The sequence below is a fragment of the Argentina anserina genome, chromosome 2 (genome assembly GCF_933775445.1).
Source record: "Argentina anserina chromosome 2, drPotAnse1.1, whole genome shotgun sequence".
Lineage (NCBI taxonomy): Eukaryota > Viridiplantae > Streptophyta > Magnoliopsida > Rosales > Rosaceae > Argentina > Argentina anserina.
In genome coordinates, this window is record NC_065873.1 from 2,098,483 (window position 1) to 2,113,712 (window position 15,230).

The 15,230-nt window shown below is 36.8% G+C and overlaps 1 protein-coding gene across 1 annotated transcript in view; it reads left to right on the plus strand.

Moving 5' to 3' along the window:
* The first annotated feature begins 4,533 nt into the window (after window positions 1-4,533).
* The window catches only part of LOC126782654 (probable prolyl 4-hydroxylase 9), a 30,388-nt gene continuing 19,691 nt past the window's right edge, over window positions 4,534-15,230 (plus strand). The window contains exons 1-2 of the mRNA XM_050507948.1: window positions 4,534-4,635; window positions 4,728-4,885. Coding sequence (XP_050363905.1) covers window positions 4,549-4,635; window positions 4,728-4,885 — 245 coding nt within the window. The 5' untranslated portion in view covers window positions 4,534-4,548. The remainder of the gene's footprint in view (window positions 4,636-4,727; window positions 4,886-15,230) is intronic.

A 15,230-nucleotide genomic window follows, 5' to 3' on the forward strand; every position in this document is an offset into this window, starting at 1 on the left:
AAAAAAGTCAGTATTCGGCCAGAAAAGGAAGCGGTTTGTCGCACAGCTTGCTCATAGTGCAAGTCCCACTTGTATATTGTAGTTGGCCGAAAAGCATCTGACAGGTTGGAGTTCTTACCTTCTTGGGGAATTAATAAAAAAGAAGTCTTTTGGCCAACACTTCAGCACTTTCGAACTTAACCAAAAAATAACGATTAACCTCACTAGAAGTTTCTTATGCCCAACACACACTGATTTCCATATCGACAATGCCTCTAGAAAACAACAAACTTTTTTTGCTAATTTTTGTGTACCTCAATCTCGTATCCTTCCCAATAGCTTTTTTTGGCTTTATTGATAAGACTCCATTTACATGGTCACACTTTTGTGTATGTTGGGATCATGTTTCTTGTAAGTTTCTTTCATATCATTGTTCGTTGCGATTATTGGTGGGTCATATTCAATGCTTACAAAATGAAAGTTATGCTATAACTGGGAAAAACTTATGCATCACTCATCCACCGTGGACACAGACCTACTCTGTATATGAGACGAGGTCGGGTTACTGGGTGGTCGGCACACTCAGTCAGTACACGATTTAGGTCGAAGTAGGTGCTCAGTTCCAAGCCCTTGATGATGCGGCTGATGTTTGTCTCTGGCCGGTCTGTTGTTTCCAACACAACAGTTCACACAATCTGCTCTTTAATAAAATCTATGTAGATTTCCATTATTGGACTCACACATTTGCAGCGAACGCGCCGGAAACCACAACCGGTAACCATCAAGTTTTGTCGGTGTTCCATGGAATTGTCCACTGTGTCCGTAAACAATACTTAAGGGAGGTTTATGCTTCCATGATTTGACTTAATCTATAGGAATTACATAAATGAATGAAGTTGTATTCATTCAAGCCCCCATTGCAGGATGTTTAGTTTCCAAAATTGTATATTGTATGTGTTCATATATCTTAACAATTCGAATTGTTCATATTTTTGAATTTTCTTTGTAATATTATTACAGCTCGAAACAATTTTCAGCAGAACATACTTGATTTGCAAGAGATCTTTGCACCTGCATGACTTATGTTGCTATTGTCGGGATCCAACCGATGAACACCAATCACGCCACCAACATATTGAAGGATTTCTGCAGATTTGTGACTTCTTACCAAAGAAGGGTGGGGAATGATAACCTATAGACATTAAAACAAGCCTCTCATCAAAAATTGACAATGTGCTAGTTGGACTTGACGGTTAATATACATTTGACATAGTGGCTAACAAGAACTCGAAGGATATCTCAGAAACCTTAAGCCATTTTCCCAAAAGCTTCACTTACTCGCCAATATCATGTATCCTCTCGGACACCATTCTCCGGATGACTAAGAGAGCTTCTTGTGAGTCTCTAAATCTTTGGTGTTTTTGAGACACTATAGGTCTTGTACAATTTTCTTTCCAACATAACCCAATAGGCTTGATAATTCTTCATCCAAACAAATCAATGAGAATGCCTAGAAAAAAAGTCAGTATTTGGCCAAAAAATAATAACTAACCTCACTAGAAGTTTCTTATGCCTAACACACACTGATTACCATATTGACAATGCCTCTAGAAAACAACACTTTTTTTTTTGCTAATTTTTGTGTGCATCAATCTCTTATCCTTCCCAATAATTTTTTTTTGGCTTTAATGATAGGACTTCATTTACATGGTTTTGATTTTTGTGTATGTTTGGATCCCGTATATTATTCGTAACTTTCTTTGATATTTTTATTCATTGCGATTATTAGTGGGTCATATCTGATGCTTACAAAATGAATGTTATGATATGATCTAGAAAACCTTATTCAGCTACTTCAACCGTTGCGTGAAAGCATGATGATGGTGGCATGCAACATATGTTTGGGCATACACCCCTCTTTTTCCCTTATTCTTATTGACATACAATTTTTTTAACGTTTAGATTCAAACTTGTTTTTTTAATTTCTAAAAATTGATCTGATTACCCTAATTACATTCACTAACCTCATTTGATTAAAAGTTACGGCCTATAAAAATATTACCCTACACAGAGGTATTTATTACCGTAGTTTGTCCCCCAAAAGCTCCAAAGCTTTTCCGCGTTGTTCTCTCAGTTCGCTCTAAACTTTGGCAATGAAAGTGAAACCCAAAAGCCCCAAAGCAAAGTGGGGTCTACCCACCATCGACCTCCTCTGTTTCCTCAGCTTCATCACTGGCCTTTTCACTAGGGGTGTTAATTGAAAACCGAAAACAGAAAAAAAACCGAACCATAACCGAACCATAACAGAAAAAAACCGAAGAAAAAAAACCCGCACCAAACCGCAAAAAAACCGCACCAAACCGAAAAATTTGGTGTGGTTTTAGTTTGAGATGTTTGGAAACCGAAACCGAACCGAAAAACCGAATATATATATATATTATAAAGAAATTATATTATTTATAGATATATTTAATATACATAATTAAATATGTTATCGATCGAGACCCAAACTTTATCAAAATTCGGTGAATTTTTTACCATATCTGTATTTATATATGCTGATCACATTCGACGGTCGAAATTTAATAATTTGAATTTTAGATATTGGAACCACAACATGTCTACTAATGTGGTATAACTTGTTTAGTGGTCTTTTTGCAAATGTATGCAGTTGTGAAGCAACTATATCTTATAAATAAAATTTTGTAAATCTGTCCGCATGATGCGTTACGTATAGTGAAATATGGTTATGGTAAAAAAAATCACATATTTTCGATAACGTTTGTGTCCCGATCGTGGCGGTCAACCCTTTTTACGTTTATTATCCCCTATGGGTAGCCTTATCCCTCGAACGTAAAATTTTTGAAAATTTTACACGAGCTGCTACATCACATATATGTGAGAGTGTGTGCATGAAAAAATCCACCAAAACTAGTCAAGAAGGAGGGGGTAAGAACAAATTCACTTAATTAGATGAAATTAAGGCAATGTTGACCACATCGATCGAGACCCAAATATTATCAAGATTAGATGAATTTTTTACCATATCCTTATTTAAATATGTTGATCACATCTGACGGTCAAAATTTAATATTTTGAATTTTAGACATTAGAACCATAACATGCCTACTAATGTGGTATAACTTGTTTAGTGGCTTTTTGCAAATGTATGCATTTGTGAAGCAACTATATATTATAAATAGAATTTTGCAACTATGTCCGCATGATGCGTTACGTATTGTGAAATATGGTTATGGTAAAACAATCACATATTTTCGATAACGTTTGTGTCCCGATCGAGGCGGTCAACCCTTTTTACGCTTATTATCCCCTATGGGCCTATGGGTAGCCCTATCGCTGGAAGGTAAAATTTTTGAAAATTTTACACGAGCTGCTACATCACATATATATGAGAGTGTGTGCGTGAAAAAATCCACCAAAACTAGTCAAGAAGGAGGGGGTAAGAACGAATTCACACTTAATTAGATGAAATTAAGTTAATGTTGACCACATCGATCGAGATCCAAATTTTATCAAAATTAGATGAATTTTTTAACATATCCGTATTTAAATATGCTGATCACATCTGACGGTCAAAATTTAATATTTTGAATTTTAGACATTGGAACCACAACATGCCTACTAATGTGGTATAACTTGTTTAGTGGTTTCTTACAAATGTATGCATTTGTGAAGAAACTATATATTATAAATAGAATTTTGCAAATCTGTCCGCATGATGCGTTACGTATAGTGAAATATTGTTGTGGTAAAAAAATCACATATTTTCGATAACGTTTGTGTCCCGATCAAGGCGGTCAACCCTTTTTTACGCTTATTATCCCCTATGGGCCTATGGGTAGCCCTATCCCTGGAAGGTAAAATTTTTGAAAATTTTACACGAGCTGCTACATCACATATATGTGAGAGTGTGTGCGTGAAAGAATCCACCAAAACTAGTCAAGAAGGAGGGGGTAAGAACGAATTCATACTTAATTAGATGAAATTAAGTTAATGTTGACCACATCGATCGAGACCCAAATTTTATTAAAATTAGTTGAATTTTTTACCATATCCGTATTTAAATATGATGATCACATCTGACGGTCAAAATTTAATATTTTGAATTTTAGACATTGGAACCACAACATGTCTACTAATGTGGTATAACTTGTTTAGTGGCTTTTTGCAATTGTATGCATTTGTGAAGCAACTATATCTTATAAATAGAATTTTGTAAATCTGTCCGCCTGTTCTTTTTATTTCGTTAAGAATCAAGTAGATAGATAAGGAAAGAAACTCCGATTTTCTTTACAAAATAACCGAAAGAAAAACCGATATAAACCAGAGAAAAATCAAACCGAACCAAACCGAACACAATTGGTTTTTGAAAAAAAAAATGAAAAATCAAACCGAACAAAACCGAATAAATAAAACGGTTTGGTGTTCGGTATCACCTATAAACCGCACCATTCACACCGATTAACACCCCTACTTTTCACCTCCACTTTCCTCTCTCAGCTCTCCGTCCCTTACTTCCTCTCCGGTCCACGCTCCTCCGCTTCTTGAATGCTCAAGTCCGACGACGAAGACAGCGGCGCAATGCTGCCCAGCAAGACCGGTGTCAGCTTCATTGCTTCGATTCCTCCGCTTCATGTAAAAGATTCATAATCTGATCCGCAGTAGTTGACATCGTGATTTGGTCAAACTGTGTTTGATTGGGTTTTAAGGTATTGGTTGAGTTGCAGGTGCTGAGCTGGAAGCCGAGGGCGCTTTACTTTCTGGGATTTGCGAAAGCGGAGCAGTGTGAGAGTGTGATCAGAGCGGCCAAGGCGAAGCTGAGGCCTTCGACATTGGCTTTGAGGAAAGGAGAGACTGTTGAGAGTACCAAAGGGACTAGAACAAGGTAGTGCTTACCTGCTTGTTTAGTTTGAATGTTTTGTATCAATCTTAAGCTTTCTTGGTACAAAATCATATGGTGGTACATTGATAATGTGTTATGTGTGAATCGGAAATGTTGAGTATTATGTTGTGCAATTAGTTATGTATACTGTAGTTTAACAATCAGCTGTTAAGAGTAGTAACAGTTCATAAGTTGTAGAATTCTTGGGAGGAAATGTTTTTTTTTTTGGAAAGTTAAAGCTGGTTATACTACTTTTTGTTGAGAGTAGTCATTTCATTACTTAGGTTTGGTAATGTTGGTAAAAGCAAAAGATTATTTGATTGATAGTGCAAAAGCATGGATTAAACTACATAGGGAAATCCAAGAAACAAAATTGAGATAAATGCGAGGGAAAACCATCCCAAGATGGAATTCGCAGCAATTTACTTTAAATTGATCCACAATCCACCCCTTCTCCCTCACAATCAGAAAGTCTGCTATGACGTTACTTAGGAACAATCATCAGACAAAGACACTGCTTGAACTCTTGCATTGGGAAATTTCAGTGTGAGCTTCTGATAACCTTATTTAGTACACCAGCTTGTAACCATTTTTAAAATTATTCTAGGAGTTTCCACAGTACGTGTCCCATTCCCATTAATTTCGTCGGCGATATTGTTTCTTTTACCCTGGGAATTCGACTTGAGTGTGGATTTTTATAGGTGTTCAGCTTATCAGCTCCATTTTCTTTCTGAAATTTTGTCTACTAAAATCTTTTGCATCATAAACAGTTTGAATCATGTTGAGACTGTACAAGAACCAAATTAGACTTAGTTGACCTTGTGTATTTTGCACGTGAATAATATTATGGACTCAGTTAGATTGTTTGGGTTTTCATGTGACTCCATTTGTTAGTGTCTGTTTCAAAGTTCAGTGCAACAAAAAGGGCCTTTTGAATCTAAGTAGTCACCTTAATATCGGCAGTCAAAGCGTCAAATAGATGGTTGTGCTTCCGAGTTCTGATAATTGACAAGCCTGATTATAAGACACTGCTCCCAAACAATGCTATAATCTTGTTCACTATCAAACAAAGGTCGACTGTGATTCTCCCTCTATACTTTGGCCAGTTTTGTTCTAGAGAGATTTCCCTCATCCCTCCACAACAGCTGATCATTGTAACTGATCATGGTAGTCAGAGCTGACTTTTACTCTGGCTCTTTTGTTAAGGTTACCCATCTACAATATACTATCTGCAGATGCAATAATTGTTGCCCTGTAATCTTACTGGCATTCCTAACCCTGATACTCCTTGCAAAAGGTTCCATCTTCCCCCAGGTTTTATAAGTGTTCTCAGTTATTTTCACTGTTCTTCATTCATATGCGTTTTTAATGCTTTAGCATTGAGGTTGGATAATTTTTTTGGAATCTCCAAAAATAGTTGATCATTCCATTGCAATGTTGTAGACATGATTGTGTTCCTGTAATGCCCTCCTTTAAGATTATTGTCCATTCTTAGTTTTTTTTAAAATTTTTTTTTTTCAGTTTTACCTTTATAGGGGAACAACCTGCTGAATCCACCAGTTAATAATACTTTTGCAGTCCTCTGGTACCATTATGCAAGATGCTAAAAGGATATTTTCTAAATCAATGCTTTTGGGAAGAAGTCATCGTAGCTGATGTATGGAGAGCAATGCATTTTGTTCATGACGTGACTGAACAAGAATAACTGTTTAAGAGGCCCGGTTCTAGACCTGGCAATATTGCACATGGCCAATAACACAACACGAATTAATTTATAAGGATTTGGTTTGAGGTCCGTAGCTCTTGTTCCATATGGAGTAACCACAATAACAACACGATCTTCGGTGGTTCGGTATAGGATTAATACGGCAACACGATAGAAGCCAATAGCATGATGGTAATTTTGTTTCTTATCTACTATATATAAGAAACGATAGGGCAGATCTCTAATTTGTTGTACTCTTCTAATCAATTTTCAGGGCGACATCAGTTCTAAAACTTTTAATCCAAGTTACTTGATTTCTAACCTACTTTTAAATTTAGATTTCAAACCATTAGTATCTTGCCATAGAAAAAGTTGAAATATATATATATACAACCCTTCTTGGCTGCGGAGGTCTGCACCAATGATTTTGGTGCGGATTTCCATTTTTTTACCACTTTTTGATCAAATTTTCTCATCTCCACCGTCTAGTATCTAGATAATATTGTGTAGATCATCTCTGCAAAATTTCAGCCAATTTGGTAATCGTTAAGGCCCTCAAAATTGCGTTTTTCTGTTAAAAATATGAACGGTAACGGTTCGACAGAATTCGGTCCGTCCATTCGTTATTCGATTTTGAAGGCCTTAACGATTACCAAATTGGCTGAAATTTTGCAAAGATGATCTACACAATATTATCTAGATACTAGACGGTGGAGATGAGAAAATTCGATTAAAAAGTGGTAAAAAACGAAAATCCGCACCAAAATCATTGGTGCGGACCCCCACATTTGAGAAAAAATCTGTATATATATATCGAGGTGTCACAATTATTTTCCTTAATGGGTATAAGCTAGGGGTGGGTTCAGTACAATACCACCCATATTTTAGTGTTACCATCTACTAATCAACTATAGTTGGTTTGGAGATTTTTGCTACCATTACCACCCATCGAAGTCGGTATACCACATTCTCGGTATACTAACATGTTCGGTTGGTAATGGATTTTGTACCAACATATATTTTTGGGCTAATTAATTCTAAAGCCCAACGTTTTATTGCAAAGCTAACTAGTTTTATAGTTTATACAAATTCATAACAAAATTTATTATATCATATTCCACTCTCAAATGACTCATGAAAGTTTACTAACAAAAATAAAGAAACTAATATTAAACATTTAAATCATATTGCAAAAAAAAATTAATTAAACTGGAGACTTCTCGCATTAGTTCATGTGATTTCACAATGCTGCGGTCCCATTTTTTACCGGATCACAAGGGAAGATTTGGTTACAATACTTGCATTTTACTATTGGTTCCGCTATGGTCGAAGCGTCCGGATTTTTAATCTTGACAAATTCCTCCCAAATTCAGATCAGTTAATTGGAAACAACACAAACATAAGCATTACAATTTAGAAGCAAGATAAGAAAATATGAAAGAAAAAGAGTTGTGAAGAATTTGTACTTACAGAATCCATCTCTAATAGATGATGTAGTGAAGCTCTTTGGTGATATCTCTTAACCCTCTTTGATCTTGATCTATTGCTTTGAGAAGAAAGAGATCTCTGATCTCTCAATAGTGAAAAAGAAAAATGGCAGAATGAAGAAGAATGAGAGTGAGGCCATGTTTTTATAGTGTGTCTGTATGTAGGGTTTTTTGTAGTGATCTAGTGTGTTTAGTTCCACACTAAGTCTATACTTAGTTACTCACTCCAAGTGTTTTACACAAATCATTCACAGAAATAATGGAAGCAACTTATTCTTCACATTTTCACGAGTCAGAAACAATGAATCACAGACCAGTATATACAGAACAAAAACTATGAACAACGTACCACATACTATCAAGATGCCTATAAAACAAAGGAGGAAGGAAATCATATATGTCTTGAGTCAATCCGGCACAACTACAAAAGTGTTCAGCAAAAGCTTAAAATAGCCTAAAGTGACTATTTCTCTCAATACAAACGACCTAATACTGGCTTCCTGAAAATACAAGATAGAACAACAACGAGTAATAGCAGCGGAATATATAGAAGAATGTTACTTTTCTATTGAACAATTCATATTATAATGATTACACCTTAATCAATGATAATATTATTCTCAAAAGTAAAAATACTTCTTACTTGATAGTCACAATCAAGCATGAAACAACCTCACTAAGATCGTTGCTTCAAGTGTCGATACAACCTCACTAAGATCGTTGTAATCACACGTACTTCGACTTCACTAAGCTTGTCGATGATGCCACTAAGGTCTTCAATGGAGTCACAGAGATCTCCTAGCACTAAGCTCTCCTTTTTGTGAATTTTCTTCTCTTTGGTTTCACCTTCTTTCTCCTCTCTTTTTTTCTTGTTCGTGTATCTCCTAGAGGCCACCCAACCTACTGCCTATATACATCATATATATAACAGCCACATGTATTCCCTAACCCTAGGAATTAAACCTAACTTCCCTTCCTAATACATCTCACATAGAAAAGGAAAAAATCCATATGAATATGGAATACACCTTTTATTTTGAATCCTTTTCTATAACAATTCCCAAACACCATTTAACTAAATATATATTCCCAAATATATATCAATCTATCCATAATCAAATCGGTGGAGACTTATTTGGTAGGAAAAACAAACCATAATCTTTTCCTAGTCCAATTAGGAAACAACTTCAATTCTCTTTTTGCATATCAAATCTTCATGACTTGTCCTCCACACCTTTGGATCTTCATCAACTATATGGAGGCCAATATATGTACCTTCACTTCCTCACAGAAAAACACCAAACCGAAAACGTTAGAATTCCACTCACATGTAATTCACTCTGAATAACAATAAACAAGGCAAAAATTAAGACTGACATTGTTTACTTCCACTAAATTCTACACTATTTTTCGCTTATCCGAACACTCCACACTCTTCCTTATATCAATTCTAATGGATTGAACATACTTATCATCACTTAAAATCAATAAAAATGCAAACTTTAATACACCACTAGAATAAAAATCTCAAAAACTCGATACAATTCACAAACCACCATCCACCCAATTCAAAACCAAACAATCACAACACAATCCAAACCATAAAGCAAACACCTTTAACAAAAAAAAACGCAACCCTGATTTCAAAATAAAAAATTGAATGGTTAGGCTTACGAGGGCATGACGTTCACCGGCTTAGAAGTTGGAAGGAAAGCTTCTGATGGTTCATGGCTTGTGTGTAAAGCTAAGAGAGGGAATTGGCAGCGCTGCAGAAGGAGGTGTACATGCTTCGATCCACCTCATCAAGGCTGGTGGCCACTGACTTTCTCTTCTCAATATAACAAAACATATATGATTTCAAACACAAGCAATGATTCATAGTTTCTATCATATCCATTCTCATTTGATTTTGATTGAATAGTAGAGACCAGCAATGAAAGAAAACTTACCAGAGGAGAAGAGAAAAGGAATCGAGTTGTCGAGTAGGGGTGGGTTCGATAACTCTCTCAGTGACTTAGTCTCAAAACTCTCTCAATGTCGAAGAAGTGGAAGAACTCTCTCTTTCTTCGATTGTTTGAAAGGGAAGGAGGCAGAGAAAGTGAATTGGGGGAGCAACATACCCTAAAATCGACGGTGTAGATCTAATCATTATATCAATCTATGAAATACTTGGTACGGTCGGGAATACCGTACTACGAAATTCAATACCATTGTCGTACGACCTACAATATATTGGTACGGTAATACCGTACCACGAGTTCGGCTACCGAAGTGTCGGCTACCGATCACAGTGTTTCGGCTGTTATGTCGGTTGGTTTTTTTAGATCGGCTACCATGCCCAGCCCTAGTATAAACGGTTAACACCAAATATTATGGTTTGATTGTGGCATTAAAATCCTTTATGCGTTATTCTGTTTCACTCAAATACACAACACGAATTAATACGACACGAACACAACACCAAGTCTACCTGGTTTGATCAAAGACAACTAGAACTGGACACAACACAACCCAGAACTGGAGTAAACAGAAGTATAGTAAGATATTCACACATATGGATCAAGAAAGGACCTCTCTAAAGTTTAAAAAACTGATGATGTTATTAAACATATAGTACTTTGTAAGATTATTAAAAATGAATCCTATAGAAATAGTCCTACGACAGAACTTAGCCCAATTGAAGAACATATAAATCAAAATTTGTTTAGCACAATTATCAATTTAATTTTATCTAATAGACTCCACAATGAAATGATAAAAGTAGGAATTGAAAAGTGATAGTGGGAATGAATTAATATGCTTACAATCCTATCCGGCTGTACAATTGATCATACAGCCAGTATCGCTGGGAAAAACACAAGCTCCAGAGTACAAACTTTCAGCATGAAAGGTTGGGGCTATGTCTTGATCAACATTTTCTTGAATGGCGAGTGTGAATTTGGACCAGTGAACTTCAGTCTTCAGATCTTGGAAGGTCCAAAGCAGTGCTAATTTCAGTTCAGCTCTCCGAACTTGCATCAGCGATGAAAAACTGACCTCATCTTCGTACAAGGGAAGGGCGATGCCATTGTTTGGTAGACCCTGAACTGGTTCGGGGAGCCATTGACGGCGACCAAGATCATAAACATACCAAGCCGGATGAGGGCAGTCTTTTATCACGGGATGGCAATGTGCAAAGCAAATCAGATACGAGTCTCTCACGAGGGCGACGCTGGAGGCATCGTGCTCGCACCAGGGTAGGGACGCATCGATGATTTGCAATGAGCCGGACTCCAAATCGTAGGAGCGCAATTGAACAGCGTCGGGTGAACGCCAAAGCAGGAGAATCTTAGAAGAGGCGGTGATACCAAGCAAACGAGGTGGAACAGGAGTAGGAGGCAAATCGGGGAAAGAGTTCCTTCTGTCGACATCGAGGCGGTGGAAGCGGACCACCTTTAAGAACCCGACCACATAAATCCAATCCCCGTCTTCGGAAAAAGCCACCGCACTCCAAGAGTTGAGAGTTTTTGGAATCTTGATGGGATGCTCATCGGTGGTGATGCTTCTCTCCCAATAGGGGTGGCTCTGCTCCAAGTCGATTTGGAGAATCTGATTATCTCTCAAAAAATCATTATACAGGGGACGTGGTTGAAACAACGAGAACGACTGCTCACGGAGTCGATTAGAATAGCCACCGATGACGAATAGACGGGACCCGGCGGCGGCGATGCAGTTAGAATAGATAGTAGGATCTAAATTGGGAAGATGCAAACCTCTGACTCTATCCTTTCCATTATTATGGATCATGAGTTCATCCCCTAACTCACCCTCCGCTTGTGCTTTGTTTGTTTCATCTTTCTCCTCGATCACAGCCCACCGCTTCCCAAGGTTTTCGACACTAAACTCGTTGTCGAGACTAAACTCGAGGTAGATCGGCTTATCCATAGCTCTCATCCTTTTGTTTACCACCGTCGTTGCCATTCTGCTGCAATTTGCAAACCCTACTTTTACAAGTATCAACCGATTGTACATTTTGAGTGGACACTTGGCAGCACGCCATCCATCGTATGGCTACGAAATGTTTTTTTTTCTCTTTTTGTTTTTAACCACGAAATTTTGTGAGGAATTTTGACTTTGTTTTTTTTTTAGTTGAAAAATGACCGTATACCTGTACAAAATGTTTTTATAGCCCTTATAAATAGGGCTCCTCAACGGGTCGAACCGACCCCCAGTTGGGCATTAGTACATTTAAATAAGTGACGGGTCAGACCGGTTTGGGTATTTTCATAAATATAAAAATCCAAGCACGCCCACTTAAAGCGGGTCTTGCGGGATTTTGCGGGTCGGGCTTTGCGGGCTTGTATTAGAAAAAACATAATATTCTAATTTATGTGTTTGAAAAAATAAGAGAATTATTAGAAAACATTCTTAAAAATAGTTACAAATAAATTCTAGTTTCGAAATATTATTGATTGACACTAGTAGATGTGATTCATATATATATATATATATATATATATATATATATATATTTAGGGACCATGTAAAAATTTCATCCGTTTTTGAATATGATTTGACCGTCCGTACTTACGGTAAAAAAAAAGTGTTTTGACATTATAAAACCTCATTTACTGGGGCTTTGCCAAATGGGTTTTCTCGTTGCGACCACGCATGATTAGTGACTAAAATTAGGTGATTTCAAATATGAAAACAGTTTTCCGAATTCCCCGCATCTTGATAATGGATCCCCCGTTAGAGCATATTAGTGTTGTTTTTGTCTTATCGGAAATTCCGATGGTTAAACGAGGTCCAAATTGCATGAAAAACATTAAAACATTGTCACTAAATATATATACCGATAACATCAAATGATGTCGATCGATTCCGAAAAGTTTCCTTAATATAGTCGCTTCATAATGCGATAGTTTTATTATAAATGTTATAATATATTAGTAGACACTTCTGCGATCGACAACTCCAATTCGAAAATATGGTCGATCGACACCAGTAGATGTGATCGGTATATATATTTAGAGAACCCGTAAAAAGTTCGTCCGTTTTGGACATGGTTTGACTATTCGTACCAAAGGTCAACTAAAAAATAGGTGTTTTGACATATTGAAACCTCATTGACCGGGGCTTTCTGAAATGAGTTTTTTCAGTGCGACCGCGCACAATAAGTAACAAATATTAGGTGATTTCAGATATGCAAACGACTTTCGGTGTTCGCATATTTGTAATAAGTCATCCCTTAGGGTATTAGTGGTGTTTTTGATTACTGAAAATTCCGACAGTCAAACGAGGTTCGAATTGGATGAAATTTTTACATGGTCACTAAATATATATACCGATCACAACGGCTGGTGTCGATCGATCCCGAGAAGTTTCCTTCATATAGTCGCTTCATAATACGATAGTTTTATTCTAAACCTAATATAAAAGTTATGATACATTCGTGGACACTTAGGCGATTGCAAACTCCAATTCGAAATATGGTCAATCGACACCAGCAAATGTGATCGGTATATATCTTTAGGGACCCAGTAAAATTTCTGTAACGACCCTAAAATTTCGAGCCTAAAAACTCAAAAACTCAAAGTCGTTAGAACACCAAAACAATCTCAATGAAAATGAAATCATTTAACGTGCACAGCGGATCATCACTGAGTTCCAAATACAACTCAGTCAAACCGATTATTACAAACCAAATTTATAATTTAACATTACATAAGATGGAACTGTAATAATCCTCACCATCTCTCACAAAACTCACAAATAAACCACACTAATCTCACACACCAATCCACACGAGAAATTTCACCACAAGCAGGGTACGAACGACTTCGAGTCTCCGGAGTCGTCCCTCAATCTCCGCTAATCAACACATGTGGATTTATCCCCTACACCATTGAATTGGTGCACCGGGATTGTAAACACAAACCCGGTAAGCTTATAGCTCGTATGAGTAAAATGACAATACAGTTCGCATATCAATATATACGAAAAATCACAATCAACAAATATAAATGCCCTCATGAGTCAATGGACGGCCCATCAGGTTGTCCCAAAGAAATATGAAAATAAAACGCTCATGAGAAATTAAGTAACCCTTCTGGTTACCTAAATGCATTTATAATACGGGTACCAAGAACGCCGGTACACATCTGTTACCCCTCTCGTAATACACCGCTGATATTGGATAGCCACCCGCTACCCAACATCCAAAACAGTCTGAGTACCCATGAGCAAATAACCACCCGTTACCTCACATGCAGTACTACGCTGATATTGGGTAACCACCCGCTACCCAACATCCAAAACAATCTGAGTACTCATGAGTAGATAACCACCCGTTACCTCACATGAAGTACTATGGTGATATTGGGTAACCACCCGCTACCCAACATCCAAAACAATCTGAGTACTCATGAGTAGATAACCACCCGTTACCTCACATGAAGTACTATGGCTGATAGACTAGAGCTCTAACTGTATCGTAACTTTCGCCCGGCCAAGGCTAGGTTCCGACTTGCCAAACATGTACAATAATCTCACATCATATTGTACTAAATCACGTCCAAAGACAAATTAACTTTTTAACAAACTCAATGTTAAACCCACGTACAATAATCACACATCATATTGTACGTCTCAAAATTATGCTCGATATAATCACAATAAAACTCATAACAGTATATTATATAGAAAACCATATATATTCGTACTTATTTACCATTTATACAATATATATATAGTTTACTATATCCTATACATGTCATATTTCACAAACACATGCTCAATACACAATTTCTCGTCATTGAAATGACCGTTTCTAATGAATTAATAACAGTACATAACATAATGAACTATATATATATATATATACTTATTACCATTTATACAGTATATATGTAGTCCACTATATTGTATACATGTTCGTAATTCATTATTAAATACCCTTGCAAAATATTGAATCACCGCGAGGGTAGATTCGTAAATACGTGAGATTTTACTCACCTTATTGACTTGAGCGATATTCCACAATTTCCGACGATAATTCATTTCCTCGTTTTAACGATCACCTTGAAAAGATAAGAAAAGAAATTTAGAATCGTTTCGTAAACCTTTAAATGCCGAATCAGTAATAATCGGTTACTGTTCAGCAATTTTCGGTTTT